The sequence below is a fragment of the Dasypus novemcinctus genome, chromosome 1 (assembly GCF_030445035.2).
Source record: "Dasypus novemcinctus isolate mDasNov1 chromosome 1, mDasNov1.1.hap2, whole genome shotgun sequence".
NCBI classification, from domain to species: Eukaryota; Metazoa; Chordata; class Mammalia; order Cingulata; family Dasypodidae; genus Dasypus; species Dasypus novemcinctus.
The window spans coordinates 170,427,989-170,444,463 of NC_080673.1; the positions used below are offsets into that span (position 1 = coordinate 170,427,989).

The 16,475-nt window shown below is 35.4% G+C and overlaps 1 protein-coding gene across 1 annotated transcript in view; it reads right to left on the minus strand.

Moving 5' to 3' along the window:
- The window catches only part of DTHD1 (death domain containing 1), a 72,991-nt gene that overhangs the window by 34,913 nt on the left and 21,603 nt on the right, over positions 1 to 16,475 (minus strand). The window contains exons 6-7 of the mRNA XM_012525747.4: positions 2,775 to 2,939; positions 884 to 1,173 (exon numbers count right to left, since the gene is read on the minus strand). Coding sequence (XP_012381201.3) covers positions 884 to 1,173; positions 2,775 to 2,939 — 455 coding nt within the window. The remainder of the gene's footprint in view (positions 1 to 883; positions 1,174 to 2,774; positions 2,940 to 16,475) is intronic.

Consider the following 16,475-nt stretch of genomic DNA (forward strand, 5'->3'; position numbering starts at 1 on the left):
TTCCTATAATGTACTTGCTTCCCTCAGAATTATAATATCTACATTTGCTCATTACGTATTTATTGAGGGACTTTGGTGTACAAAGTTTAGTGCTAAAATCAGTGGATACAACAAGATTGACACAGTTAATGCCCTAATGAAATTTATATTCCAGGTAAGATCATAACATACATATATGAAAAATTGAAGAAAGCAAATACTTAAGTAAAATAAATTCAAATTTATATATATCTAAAAAAAAAACAAAAATAAAACTAGATAAATATGGGGATGAGAAGTACATAGGGGTATGTCGTCTAGATGAAACTTGTAGATTCCTTCTCAGAGTAATACACAAAATATAATGTATAGAATTACAAAGAAAGTCATTATACTGAAATATAGTTCTATTCACACATCTTTGGGCGTCCCCTGACCCCAGCTTGGACTTTTTTGTAGGCCCTGGTGAAGAGTTCAGATATTATTTTAAAATAAGAAGGAATTATAAGGTTTTTAATTAGGAGAATAATATAATTTATGTTTTTAAAAGATCATTCATATGGGTAAGAGTGAAAGCAGAGGGGCATTTAGGAGGTAACTACATTGGTGTAGGAAAAAACAGTCCTAGTTCAGACTAGGACCGTAATCATGAGGAAGGACAGGAATGTGCCTCTTTCTGAAGGAGTGTCACTTAGAATCTTCCCCTAAGGAAGAGGCATCCTCTAGGTAGAGAATGAAGAAACTGTAAAGAAAGAAAAAGTAATATGTCTTTTTCTCCTCCTACTTCCTAAAACCTCCCCTCAAACCTCTAAAGTTTTCCTTCATAGCACAAGTCTAGCCAACTCTTTCAAAAGGTTGTGACTTGTAGCTCCTTATATATACAGGAAGATTTCCTTGTACTTACTTGAAGCAAATATGTTTCCAGAAAACCTTAAAAGAACTTGTTCTCCTTCTCTTAATTGGAAATGGCAAGATGGCTCTGGAGGACCTCTAAATCCTTCTGATCGCAACTTCTTAAGCTCCTGGTTTAAATCTTTATAAGGCATCAGTGAAATAACTGCTCTATGAGGATTGTCTTTCTGGTGATATAGTATTATGCAAGCAGTGGTGCTGAGTATGGCTTCCTCTAAAGACTTCACAAAAGAAATCAAAGGGCCATTATCCACCATGGAGGAGAGATGAAGCACAATAAACCTGCATGTAAGAAAAGAGGTATGACTTAGGGGAAATATACCTTTAAGAACATCACCAATACCTAATAACGCAAAGACAAGAGGCATTATCGTCCAAACTTTCTTTAAAACCAAGCATTCTGATGATGAAATAGCTAAAGTCATAAGGATTTTTAGCAAATTCTTGACAGTTAGGAAACCAACTCAACTAAAACTAAGTTCTTAAATATATGTTCTTAAACACAAAAATCATCTCGTCTCAGCTCAACTCTCTAATGTGGCAGCATATTTTAAATTAGACAATATTGGTTGAAACAATAGAAGGGAAAGGTGATCAAAATAATCTCTTTCCTCCCAATAAGATGCAGAATACATATTGTAAAGGAGAGATTGAAATAGTCAGCTCCTTTTCCTGTTTGGTAAGGATCGTTATGATGGGCCTCTTTCCCTAGGCTAGACTACTCATCCCAAATTCTTTTTCAGAGAATTGGCCTTGGCCAATGGAAGCCCTCTTATCTAGGGCAGCTGTGTGCCCACAGCCAACAACTCAGAGGCCAAGGAGTGTAAAACAGCCTCTTTGGGAGTGCTATTCACTTTTCAGAGCAACTCTGAGGTATAAGGCTGATAAGACATCAGCTGAAACCGTATTTTTTTAAAAATATTTATTTATGTATGTACATATTTATTTATTTATTTATCCCCCCCTCTCTCCAATGTCTGCTCTCTGTGTCCATTTTCTGTGTGTTTTTCTGTGTCTGCTTGTATTCTCATTAGGAGGCTCCGGGAACTGATCCTGGGACCTTCTGCAGTAGGAGAGAGGCAATCATTCTCTTGCACCACCTCAGTTCCCTGGTCTGCTGCATCTCTTATTATCTCTCCTCTGTGTCTCTTTTTGTTGCATCATCTTGCTGCATCAGCTGTCCACATGGGCCAGTACTCCTGAGCAGGGCAGCAGTCCATGTGGGGCAGCACTCTGCATGGGCCAGCTTGCCTTCAATAGGAGGCACTGAGTATTGAACCCTGGACCTCCTATGTGGTAGATAGGAGCCCAATTGCTTGAGCCACATCCTCTTCCCTGAAACCATATTTTTGCCTTACTTCTTCCTTTCACCTATCTGATTTCCTTATTCCCTTATAGGATTGGCCTGAGAATCATTCCCTCAATAAATAATTTGCACAGGCATTCTCATCTCAGACTCTTTTTAGGGAACAGACAATTGCATATGTAAGATTTCTTTTGAAATCAAGGCTATTGTTAGACATATGATTACCCTCTCTTTATGAGTTTTCCTCCTCGAGAACCCTAATTCAATTAATTACTATCTCCTTGGAATTTCAGAACTGAAGTTGCTCTTTTAAAACTATTTCAGAGTTAGGATAAGTCTGGAGGAAGAAATGAATAAGTTATGAGTGGTTTCCAAAAGTACTAATAAAACGATCATGAATGGAATTAAAATTAGCATATTCATGTCAATTCTGATTTGCATTTTACATACCTCCTAAAGGAGTATTCATATACTTACTTGAAAGCAAACCTAATTTCCTGTTTTCATTTCTGTAAACATCAGTTACGGGCCATCAAGATAAAATATCATCAACTTTTATCATTTAGTATTGTATTACCTCTCTAAATGTTCATGTAACTCGAAGGATACCAAGCCACTCTGCATGGTTCTAACCACAATATCATCCAGCCCAAACCAACCACCATCTTGACTTCTGAATCCCAGTAATTTCAATGTTTCACAGGAATTTTTCACAGGTTTTCTTGTGGAAGCACTTCTTGTCCTATGTAATGACAGCAGAGGAGAAATTGATAAAATGTATATAGTACAAATCATATGTTTAATTCATTCATTTTTTTATTAAGTTGATAATCCATGCACAATTTATTAGAGCAAATACAATTTGCCAGTCATTATGCTAGGCACCAGTAATACAAAAATGAGGAATATGTAGCCCTTAGCCTGCAGAGGCTCACAGTATTACAGTATTATCTAATTAAAACACATGGTATACAATAATTAAAGGAATCTATAGGGTAGTTTAGAAGCAGAAAAAAAGTATCCAGGTAAGCTTGCAAAGTACAAATGCTGACATTGGAGATAGAATTTGGAGAATGAGAAGCACTAAACTACTGGCAAAGAGGTCTAAGGGAACACAAAACATGAGTAAATTTGCTGATGTAGCTCCAGATACTTCAGGAGAGCCAAGAGTGGTGATAAGGCCTAAAGGTAAGACCATGAACTTGAAAAAGACTGCCCTGGACCCTGTGTCAATTTCAGACCCTGGTGGCTTTGCCTTTTCTGAACTGTGGAGCCAGATCTAAGACCAGATCTAAGTTATTAGTTCTTTGCATCACAGCATTCTCACCTTATCATATAAGACTAATGATAGGACCAGCATTATAGGATTAAGCAAGCTAATATTTATAAAGGACATATAAATATAGTAAGTGTAAATGATATTCATGTTCTCACCCTAATTCCCACAGTAGATGTGTCGGCCATTTAACTTTCTTGTCTGACTCTCCTTCTTGCTTAATCTGCCCTGTCCAAATGTCCTGAAAGGGCCAGTTGTGTGTATCATGTGATAATTTCCTCCAACCAGAGCTGATTTGACTAAGAGTAGATCGGTTTCCAAAAGCCAACCAATTTGGTTCTTTGTCTTTGGAATTTGAATAAAGAGACCCAGAGACTGTAACTTGTCATTGTCATTTGGCTGTGGTGACCTTGACCCTGAAGATTAATTTGCAGAAAGATTATTAAGAAAAGTAGAACATATGCTAAGAAAGAAAATGAGAAAACGAAAGAATCCTGGAGTTTTACAGGTAGAGAAAGCAGAGACCACCTAGAGTAGCCTTACAGTAAATCCTTGTTTTCTTAAATTAGCTCAGGTGAATATATGTTCCTCACAACTAAAAGCAGACAAGTCTTTGATAATGAAAACCTTGAGGAAAAAAAAATCTAATCTAATAATGCTACCATTCACAAGGGAACAAATTCACTCTAGTCAAGTACAAAGAATGCTGATCCAAAAACGGTTCAAGCCCCGGGCCTCCTTGACCCGTGTGGAGCTGGCCCAAGCGCAGTGCTGATGCGCGCAAGGAGTGCTGATGCGCGCAAGGAGTGCCGTGCCACACAGGGGTGTCCCCCCCGCGTAGGGGAGCCCCACGCGCAAGGAGTGCACCCATAAGGAGAGCCGCCCAGCGCGAAGGAGGGAGCAGCCTGCCGAGGAATGGCGCCGCCCACACTTCCCGTGCCGCTGAAGACAACAGAAGCGGACAAAGAAACAAGACGCAGCAAAAAGACACAGAAAACAGACAACCGGGAGAGGGGAGGGGAATTAAAGAAATAAAAATATAAATCTTAAAAAAAAAAAAAAAAAAAAGTAAATCTCATATATTTTATTGTGAATAGAGCTAAACTTGCTGTTTTAATTCCACTTAGTTTTACAGGGTACCTTTCAGGTTTAGTCATCCTGTCATAAACAGATTAGGACCTGAGCTAGATTTAAAGGATCTACTCTGAAATCTTTTTAAATGGTACCAGTTCCTCTAGGGGATCAACCAGATTAAAATCAGGAGAAAAGAAAAAATGAATATTTAGTTTATGATTTTTGGTTTATAACCATAGATATGGTAAATTACAATAACCGTTAGGAAATAATTTATTTTCGTAAGGAAGATATACTGAATCCAGAACTTTAGTCATTTACTAGAAATTTGCTTAAATATAATATTGACTGTTTTTTCCTGATAGCAATCATTCAGTTTTTTCTGCCAATAGCCTAATTTTCTTGGTGTACTTATGGGTTCCCAACAGTGGTGAGGCTGAGCCTACTCCCATCTCCAGGTAGGTGTAGAACCCCAAGCCAAACAATGCATTTGTTATTCATGAGTGCTATTCACCAAAAAAATTTCATTTTACCTCCTTTTTGGGCAACTGATAAGAATTGCATTTCCTGGTCCCTATGATTGGGTGGAGCAATGTGACTAGTTCTGGTTAATGAATTATGAATGAAAGAACTATGAGTCACTTTGAATCCAAACATTTAATTGCTAATGTGGGTCCATCCAGAGTTCTTTTTCTTTTTGCCACAATAACAGCAATGTTCCAGACAAGGCTTACTCAGTCTGGGAATGAGGGTGACAGAAAGGCAGCCTGCCTGTGATGGCCACACAGTGAGCAAGAGTAAAAACCATTTTTATAAGCCCTTGGGATTTGGGGATTTTGTTATCATGCCATAACCAGCCTAGTCAGACTTTTATAGTACATCATCTTTCTGATCCCGGGTTCTATTCAGTGATGGGTTTGTGACAGATTTGGAGTGAAAATCGGGCCCGAGGCTTTTATGCAGCCTCTTGGGGAAAAGAATCTTCTTTTCCATTATACTTGAAGTTATGTAGATGTAGCCATATTGCCTGCATGAAAGACAAACATGTCGGAGAATGTAACTGGCTCAGTGAAAAGCAGAAACAGCAGAATAGATTCTTTCCCCGTTCAAGTAAAATCTAAAGATAGCTATAGCCCAGATTTTTAATTTACATAAGCCAATAAATTACTTTTTGCTTAAACACTTTGGGTTTGCTTTTCTGTCACTTACAGTCAAAAGAATCATTGATGATATAAAAATCAGACTTACACTTTACTTAATATGATAATAGATACAATCCACATTCAAATGAAATAACTTGTTGGAATCCTTCTTTTTCCTAGCTGTTATTAACAGCTCTGCAACTAAACTGCAAACTTTGACAACTAATATTGTCCAGCAAAGAGGAGCACTTGGTTAGACTCCAAAAAAGACATTTTGATGTACTAACAATTGCATATAATATAACCAATCTTTATTAAATCAATAGTTTATTCAATCAGTGATTAAGACATGTTTTGCATGGGAGTCACCCTTACAGAAATAAACCCTTTGAGGGTACTAATTAAAATGTACTTGCTACTTTATTTAGAAAATAAATAAAATAAGATGCAGGTTTTGACAGGCAATCATATTGTCAAAGTTCTCGTATTTTACTTTCAGAATATTTATTTTGTGATAAGCATAATGCAGTTATTTAAGTATGAATGCCATTAAGTTTTAGGTTTAAGTTTTTCTCATAAAACTAAAATATAATCATTAAAGTACTGATTTTCAATGGTATGCTAACTCTATATTTTTCCATTATAAATTATACATGTTGGTTCTAGAACTTTTTGTAAGATAGAAAAGTAATTGGAAGAAAGTACACACTCATATCCCCTAGAGCCAAAGACTATAATATGTTGATGAATTTGTAAGTTTTTTTCCTGAATAAAGTTATTTGTTCTGCTTCTAAAACACTGAACATATTGCATATAAAATTGTGTATCTTAATTTTTATATTTGTAACCAATGTAATCACCTTTAAATATCAATTTAAATGGCTTGAGTTTTTACCTCATCACAGAGATAAAAATTCTTTTCTGAGACAACTATCTTTTTCAAGCACAAGCACAAGCATACAAATCCATTGCAGCCTTACTCAGTTCAAGCTGTCATTAGATGTCAGTTAAAATCATCTCACAGAGAAAAAGCTGCAACAAAACTAAGTAGCCCCTGCCTACTCCTCATTCTCCTTTTTTTGCTTCTGTGGCTGTCTCATTACTATTGAAAACAGGGATTCTTCAAGATCTGTGCCAGGCTAATCTGTTGATACAGTTGCCCACACATGCCACTATTCAGCCATAGTTTTCCAAGGTGCAAGGAAGAATAAGAACTCTTTACCCATTGTTATGGCCACATAATTCAATTATTTCTTGTGAGCTTGAGCCACCAATGATAATGCACTTCCATGTACCCACTTAGATATCTGGCCCAAACCTCTTGATGACAAACCTCTTGATGATCAAACCTCTTGATGCAAAGGAATGTTTACAGTGCTAGAACTGTTTCATATTTTGCCCAGAACCTGCTTCCCTGATGATCCTGGGTCCCTCTTTCAAATTCTCCTCTCCTGTATGACTTTCCTTTCAACTGATTTCAGAATGGCTCCCTCAACCAACAGAAGTGTTTCAATAATGTTGCATCTCAGAAACTAAAAGGAATGATAATTTCAATCACTTTCCTCTTAGGAGGCTGTTCCTTCTCTGCAGATTTATTAATTCATCCCCAGGGACATTCAGTTCCATATACCAAGGAGAATATGGGCTAGGTGGCTGTATGTATTAGGACTCTTTGAGTTACAAGTAGCAGAAACCCAAATCCATTTCCTTAATTGTTAAATTATTCAATTATAATCCTGGTGTGTTAATGGAAGAAATACACAAACATGGAGGGTTTTGGGGAATAAAAAACTGGATGGATCATGGATTCAAATGTTATCTTTAATTATATCTTCTCTCTACATCTTTTCTTTTTCTCTTTCTTATTATATTGACCATTTTCCTACAAGTGGCAGCAAATGCCCACTGATAACCTTCTAAATTTGAATTACCAAAGAACCTGAACTTATTGTTTTTTGAATTTAAGGTTGTTTCCATTACAAAATTGCAGGCATTAAGGGAATTATAATTGTCCCATTTTTGGAGTCAGGTGTTAAATTATCAGCAGGTGTAGGGACATTGGAAAACATGGAAGCTTGGAAGTTCCTATTGAATCCACGTGGATAGAAAGGGCGATTTCCAAAAATTGTGGTGTAATTCCCAAAAGCTACCATGGCTGGGTAGACAAAGTCGTATGTTTCCACTATTGACTGCCTTTATCAAGTCTAGCTGTGTTGCATTACATCTCTCCAGGATAAATTCTTTTATGCCACACAACAAAAGTACATGGAAAAGATTTTTCCCAAGAGAAAAAAAGATCTTCTCCAAGGTGTCTCAATAAATGTCATATTTGCTCAATAAGCCTTTGCTACAAAGTTTTATTGCAACCATTTCATGCTATTATATGATGAAAATAAAGCACCAGCTGATGAGCACAAAGGAAAACATTATGTGTCTGACTTTACTATCTTTAAAGTTATCATTTCTTCCTTAAGTGGAAGTTCTAAAATACAGTAAATTTAATATTAAAAAAAAAGAGTAGTATAACTAACAAATTTAGAATAAATAATCTGAGGGCCTTCCCTCCCTAATGCAGAGCAACTAGATCCTGATAAACTTGTTTTTTTGATACATATGTTTTGCCTTGCATAAACAGTGAGAATCTTAAAGTAATCTCCCAAACTCTTCTCCAAAAAATGTGTGAAGCCAGGGTTGAAGCTGACAGGAAGGATGGGGTTATTATGAGGACATATTTCTTTTCAGGAAGTGAGAGTGATAACCAAATGACCAGAACATGAAGTTGTGATGCTTGGAAACACAGCTATATGAAGAAGATGAACTTGAGACATTCACTAAAATTCTAGAAGAGGCCAAAGTAGCCCCATGTAAATAGTACTGGTTCTCTGCAGAGTCAGAAACACATGCCATCTGGAGGAAAGAAACTCTATTCAGGCCTGCAGAAATTTCATGTTACATGCTCACATGGAAATCAAAAGACGGAATGAATAAAATAGAGGAGAGTCAATATTTGTTTAGAAAACACATGAGATCTTTTTGAAAAATGTGAAGAGATATAAATCCACTTATTCAGGAAGCACATGTATCACATTCAGAAATGTTTTTAGAAATTCACACCTAGAGGATTGGAAAGATGGCAGAGTATGAAACGCCAATTGAGTCCACCAAAGCAACTATTGAACTGGCAGAAACTGATTCAACTATTTTGAAACTACAGAGTTGAGCAGAACACAAGTCAAGGAAGACTTGGAAGAAGGGGCTAATAAATTGTGGTAACTACTGTTGAGTTTTACTCTCCCTGCAGTGGCCTTTATTCCTTGTTCCCCATCCTCATGGCAGACAGCAGTGAGGTCTGGAGCCCAAGCTCCTGGTCTGGGTTGCTGATGCCAGGGTGGGATATAAAGACCTAGTCCTCCAAGCTACAGCGGTGTGAGGTTTGATCAATGATCACTGCCTTTGATCAGCTACTTCAAATACCTGAGAGCCAACTCCGAGGACTGCCATTGTTTCAAAACCCTCAGGCAAAAGCAGCAGAGGAATCTTAAGGACAATAATCTTCCTTAAATCTACAGAAAACAGTTTGAGGGTTGCAGTAACTGTGCAAGTGCCAAATCAAGAGAATGCAATTTTAAAAGCCATAAGAGAACTCCTGGTGTCCTGGCTGGCCTCTCTCCCTAGCACGGTGTGGAGTCAGCCTGACTCCCATTTGGGTCTCTGGCCCTGTTCTAGAGGAAGCAGAGTAACCTCTATGCACATACTGGGGCACCTGCAGGTTAGTGTCCATCTATCTGGTGAAAGTCTGTAGACTGAAACAGGAAACTCGTCTCAGGCTCACCCTCCCAGATTCTGTCCTGAAGGCAGAGAAGCATTTTACAGACAGCTAAAGCAGTGAAAGGAACAATTAGAAGCTCGAGGTCTGCATTAAGTCATGCAATAAAGCAGACATGAAGGGGTGAAATCTATTTCAAAGGGTGTAGATAGGACTTTCAAACTCTGATAAATTATAAGCAGGGGAATTCCTAAGGCCATCAACAAGCGCAAACCCAGGAAAATCAGCAGGTACTACAGCTTCACACAGGCTCAGATAAGATCATCAAGGATCAATGAGTGGATGAACAAAATGTGATACAGGCATATAATGGAATAATATTCAGCATTAAAAATGAGCAAAATTCTGATCCAGACGACTACCTGGATGAAACTTGAAGACTTCATGTTGAGTGAAATAAGCCAGAAAGAAACAGACAAATAAGATATGATGTCACTATTATGAAATAACTGGAATAAGCAAACTAACAGAGTAGAAAACTAGAATATAGATTATCAGGGCCTGAGGTGGGAAGAAGAAAAGAGGAGTTAATGCTTATATTGTACAGAGTTTCTATTTGTGGTGATGAAAATGTTTTGGTAATGGATGTTGGTGATAGTAGCACAAAATTGTGAATTTAATTAATAGCACTGGATTATATATTTGAATGTGGTAAAATGGGAAAATTTTAGGTTGTATATATGTTACTAGAATAAAATTTTTAAAAAATAACCATAGAAATGTACAACACAGTGAACCCTAATGTAAAGGGACTATAGTTCATAAGTACAATTATAATAATATTCTTACATCAATTGTCATAATGCAATTGTTTCAGGTGTTAATAAAGGGAATATTTGGGAACTCTGTGTTTTCTGCAAACCTAAAACTTCACTAATAAAAAATGAAAGGAAGAATGAGAAACAATTATATCTCCTTTCTCTCTTCTTCCTTCTCATTAAAAATTCATATCCAGATACATCATAGGAAATTGTAGAATAGTGAGTACAACGGAAAGAGCTTTAGAGCACCCAGCAAACTAACATAGATCACCCATAAAATTACGAAAATTGGATTCACTGGGGTCTTCATAACAGGTACAATAAGAGTGGCATAAAATCCCCAAAATGATAAGAAAAAAAAAATAGTTGTCAACCTAACCAAAGATGGCTCTTAGTGAATTATGTCTCTGATATTCATGCCTTTGTGTCATACTCTCCCATCTTCAAACAGAGTCAGCTCTGTGACCCACTTTAACCAATGGAACACTGCAGGAGTGATGTTCTGACAATTCCAGGCTTTAGAATTAAGAAAGCCTGACAACTTCTGCTTTTGAAGTTTTGGAAGTCCTAATCCTCCATGTATGTAATACAGCTACTTTTCCAAAAGGACGAAATGACAGGAAGAGACCATGTGGAGAGGTCAGGTGGAGAGTAAGAGGACTTCATGGAGAGAGAAAGAGACCCAACTACATCTCATACTAGCTAAGCCCAGCTTCCCAGCTATTTCTCTCAAGGCTCCAGATATGTTAATACAACTATCTTGGGTATTATAGCCTCAGGTATAATCTTACTGCAATGCATAAGACATTCCGAGCAAGGGCAATGAAAGAATCTTACAGCTGAGACTCCAATCAATCCACAGAATCATGAGAAATAATAAAATGGTTGCCCTTTGGAGGTAGTTTGATATGTTACAATAGAAAACTTAAAAACTCAGTAAAACTGTATTTCAAGTAAAAGGACAAAATAAAGACATTTTTGTAAAAGTAAAACATAAGTGTAGAAACAATAAGCTTTATAAAGGACTTTCTAAAGAATATTATTCTGTAAAAGAAAAATAACCACAGAAAAATAGTTGGAGAGACAAGAAGGAATAGAAAGTATTAAAATGCCAAAATTGTATATAAATTTAAATGAAAATTGTCCTATAAAATAATTTTTAAAAATCTAGTTTTACTAGATTTTTTTATTAGATATTTTAGGATTGTTTTTAAGTTGGCCAAAGTAAAATGGTGGAAAATACAGACATGCAAATCTTGAGGGGATGGAGAAGAAAGGGTTAACATGCATTAGGATTCTAGTGTGTTTTGCTTTTTTTCTTTTTATAGTTTAAAATACTTTAAGCTTTAGAACCTCTTAAATTAAACATGTATTATAAAATTTCAAGGGTAACCATCAAACTAACAAAAAATAAATTATATTAATTCTAAATAAATGGAAAGAAGGTTGGAAATAAAAATAACCATATAAATGAACTCTGTCCCCAAAAGAGTGCTAAAACAAGAAGTAAAGACAAAAGGGTCTATAGAATAAAAATATATAGAATTTAGAAACAAGTCCAAATATGTCAATAATAAAAAAATAGACTAAACTTGTCAGGTAAAAGTGGCTCAGTAGGATGAGAAAAGGGCCCAGCTATATTTTGTTTAGAGGAAATACATGTAAAACTAAATAAAACAAAAGCTGGAGAGAAAAACAAAGGGGAAAATATACCATGCAAATTTTAAACCATTTTAAAAAATAAGTTATGCTACTTCTATGATACCTATATTAATTTCAGACAAAATAGAATTAAAGACAAAATGACTGAAGTCAGAGTGAATCATTAAATTTAATACACCAGTAAGATTTATCAAATTTTATGTTTATAACAAAATAGGTTCAAATGACAGAAGCAAAATTTGATAGATATGCAGGAGAAATTACCAAAACCTTCAACATAGATACAAACAAAAAATAAAATTTTCTATTTGAAATTTTAAAAATTTTAAAGTACATGTAAAAAATTTAAAATACTGTTGTAAATAATCCGAAGATCAGAGAAAAATTCATATTGGCATGTCGATGTAACTTAGAAATGAACAAAAATAAAATGACACACTTTGGTATTTTTCCAATGCAATGAAAACAGTTCTTCAACAGAAATTTATTTAAGTGATTTTCTTAAGAGCAAATAAAAGTAAAATTAGATATGAATCCATTTAAAGTTATTCTTTACAAAAACGACAAAGAATAGAATAAGACCAAAAGACTCAAAGAAAGAAATAATCATGGTGAGAGCAGAAATCAATTAAATGAAAAGAAAACTTGTTAGAAAATATCAACAAAACTCAAAGGAGGCTTTTTAGAAAGGTAAATAGATAAATTTTAAGACTGATAAAACTAAAAGAAAAAAGACATGAAAAACTAAATCTCAAAAAGAGACGTAACTACAGATCTAGAGGTGATTAAAAATAATGACAATGCAAAGAGAATAATTTCCTAGAAATATATTACTAAACAGATCTGATTCAAGAAGAAATATTCTAAATGGCCTAAAGTTATAAGGCAAATTAATGCAATAGTTAAAAATCTTCCTGTAAAGAAAAACCCGAGGCCTAGCAATTTTATAAGTTGTTTTACCAAACATTCAAATAAGAAGTCATTCTAATTTTAGACAAAATTCTACAGAACAAGAAAGGGGGTCATTTGCATGAATTCATTCTATGAGGCCAAAACTAGACAAGGTCACCACATGAATGGGAAACTATAGCTGATCAAACTCACTAATTTAAAAGCAAAATTCCTAATCAACTATATATTGGCACACCAGCATAGCAGTGTATTGAAAATTATATATCATGATTGAATTAAGTTTATCCAAGGCCTTCAAGGGTGTTTTAGCTTTAGAAAAATCTATAAAAGTAATTTACCACATCAACAACTTCAAGGAAAATAATGAGACATAGCAATAGTTACAGAAAACATATTCTAAAATTCAACACCTATGTTAAAAGCTTTTTAGTTAACTAGGAATAGAAGGAAATTTCCTTAACTTAACAAAAACCTATAGCAAATACCCTTCTTAACGGTGAAATTTAGAAGCATTTTTTTAAAAGCAAGATCAAGACAAGGATGGCCATTATCACCAGTTCCATTAATAACATACTAAAGATCCTAATCAGTGCATAAAGATAAGAAAAAACAAATTGAGAACATATTAACTAGAAAGAAAAACAAAACTCTTACTGCTTGAAGATTATATGCTAATTTACATAGAAAACTTGAATTTTCAGAAAAATATTAGAAAAAATGAGAGAATTTAGAAAGCTAGGTGGCTTAAAGACCATTATATAAAACCCACTACATCAATATATATGCCCAACAAACAGAAAATGAAATTTTAAAATAGCATTTATGATAGCAAGAAAACTATACAGTATCTAGGAAAAAGTCTAGCAAAACATGTATAGTTTTTGTATAGAGATATTTACAGCAGTAAGACATATCAAATTCTTGATATATCTTTGAGTTATATCTTGATTGAGAGACATTAAAGAACTAAATAAATAGAAATACATGTTACAGTAATAGATTAAAAGGCTAATAAGAAAAAAAAAGACTAAATAGGGTAAAGATGTCATTTGTCCGCAAATTGACCTATAAGTTAGAGGCAATTAAAATCAAAATCCCAAGAGATTTTATTCTTGTGGAACTTGACAGAGTGATTGTAATTTTTATATGCAGATTTTTTTCCAAGAAAATAAACAAGTTTTGAGGAAGATTAAGGGAAGAAAACAGAGTAGGGAGCTACGGGAATCAATCCTTCATCACAACAACTATTAAACCGGTAGGAATTGGCTGAATCAACTATTTCGAAACTCTGGAATCCAGTAGAACACTGTACATCCAAGGAAGAGCAAGAAGAAGAGACTGATAAATTGCTCTCTTCGTGGTGGTTACCATCACCCAGTCCTCACAGCAGGCCAAGGTGGGGTTTGGCCCTGGCATATATTGCTGGTATCAGAAAGGGACATAAAAATCCACTTTCCCAAGATCTTGGATGGGCATGGACAGATTGCAAATCACAACTTTTGATTAGCTACTTTAGATGGTTGGGGGCTCAGCTCTGAGGATGGCTGTTGTTCCATCCCACCCAGGGCAATTGGTAGAGGGAACTTAAAGATGTTCCACTTCTTCAGAGCTGCAGAGGCCAGTTGAGGGGCTGCATTTGCTGGGAAGATCAAGAAAGCACAGCTCTAGGAAACATGGAAGAAGTTCCCAGTGCCCTTCCTCATTCATCACCTCTCCAGGACAGTTGGAATCTAGTCAGTGGTCTTTGTGGATCCCTGGCCTTGTTCCTGCTAAGAAAGAATAATGTGAGAAACTCCTCTCCAGTGTGCCCCCCTCTGCCATAATTTTCCCTCCAGGCAAAAGCAGATTGAGACAAGAAAAGTAGTAAAACAATTAATTGAGGCAGATGGCTTGGGACAAAGGGTTACCTGCTTTAAGTTTGGCAGTGGCAGTGGACCATCTGGGAGAGAAAGTTTGTCCCCTAGGAAGTAGAAGGGGCATTCATAGTCCTGTAAAAGGGAGAAATCCTAAACTCACTAGCAAGCATAAGCCCAGGAAAATATACAGGCCCAGAAAAGACAGGGAGAACTTTGCACTTTGCATTCTTCCTGATAGGAGGGCTGACACTCAAGAAAATCTCTTGTCATATCATCAGCTGTTTACAAACTCAAGAAACAAACATCTCAGGGACTAAATCCTAGGGTTTGTGTTTTAAAATATTAAAGTGTACAATATGCAACAAAAGATTGCAAGACAAACAAAGAAACAGGAAATGCTGGCTTATCCAAAGGAAGATGATAAAAATCCAGAAAACATTAACCAAGGAGATCAAACTGTGGACATACCAGAAAAAGACTTTCTAAAAATGACCTTCAATATACTCAGGGTAATGAAGGGAAATACACAGCAAGAACCAAAGGATATCAGGGAAACAATAGATGAACAATATGAGACTCTCAACAAAAGAGATAGAAATTTTTTTTAAAAATCAGAACTACTGGAGTTGAAGACTAAAATAAATGAAATGAAAAATACCCAGGAGGATTTCAACAGCAGATTGGAGCTGGCAGAAGACAACTCTAGGACAAGAACAACTGAAATGACTCAGACTGAGAAACAAACAGAAGAAAGTCTTGCATTATCAGTAACTTAAATGTGAGTGGATTAAACTTCCTAGTCAAAAGACAGAGCTTGGTGAAATGAATTAAAAAGCATGACCCAACTATATGCTGTCTATAAGAGATTCATCTTAAATTAAAAGACACAAGTGGGTTGAAAGTGAAAGGCTGAAAAATGTATATACTATGCAAGTAGAAAGCAGAAGTAAGCTAGTGTAGATACATCAATATCAGATAAAATAGAGTTTAAGTAAAAAACTGTTACAAAGAACAAAGAGGGTCATTATATACTGATAAAGGGACATAATGAGAAGACATAACAATTATAAATATATATATACCTAACAGCAGACCCATAAAATATATGAAGCAAATACTGATAAAGTGAAAGGAGGAAACTGATGGCTCTACATTAATGGTAGGAGATTTTAATACACCACTTTCAATAATGGATAGAACATCTAGACATGAAATCAATAAGGAAATAGAAGACTTGCACAATTCTCTAAATCAGCTATTCATAATAGACATATATGGAGCATTTCATCCAACAGAAACAGATTAGACATTATTCTTGTGTACACATGGACCATTCTCTAGGATAAATCATATCCTAATGGAAAATTCACAAATATATATGGAAATTGAACAACATACTCTTAAACAATCAATGGGTTAAAGAGGAAATCACAAGGGAAATTAGGGAATATCTTGGGGATGAAAATAGAAATACAACTACCAAAATTTATGGGATGCAGCTAAGGCAGTGCTGAAAGGGAAATGTATAGCTCTAAATACTTACATTAAAAATAAAGACGATTTCAAATCAGACACCTAACCTCAAAGATGGAAGAACTAGAATGAAGCAAACTAAACCCAAAGCAAGCAGAAGGAAATAAACAACAAAGATTAGAGTGAGATTAAATGAAATAGAGAATAAAAAAGCAATAGATAGAATCATCAAAAGTTGGTTCTTTGAAAAGATCAACTGACAAACATTTAACTAGATTTACAAAGAAAAAAAGAGA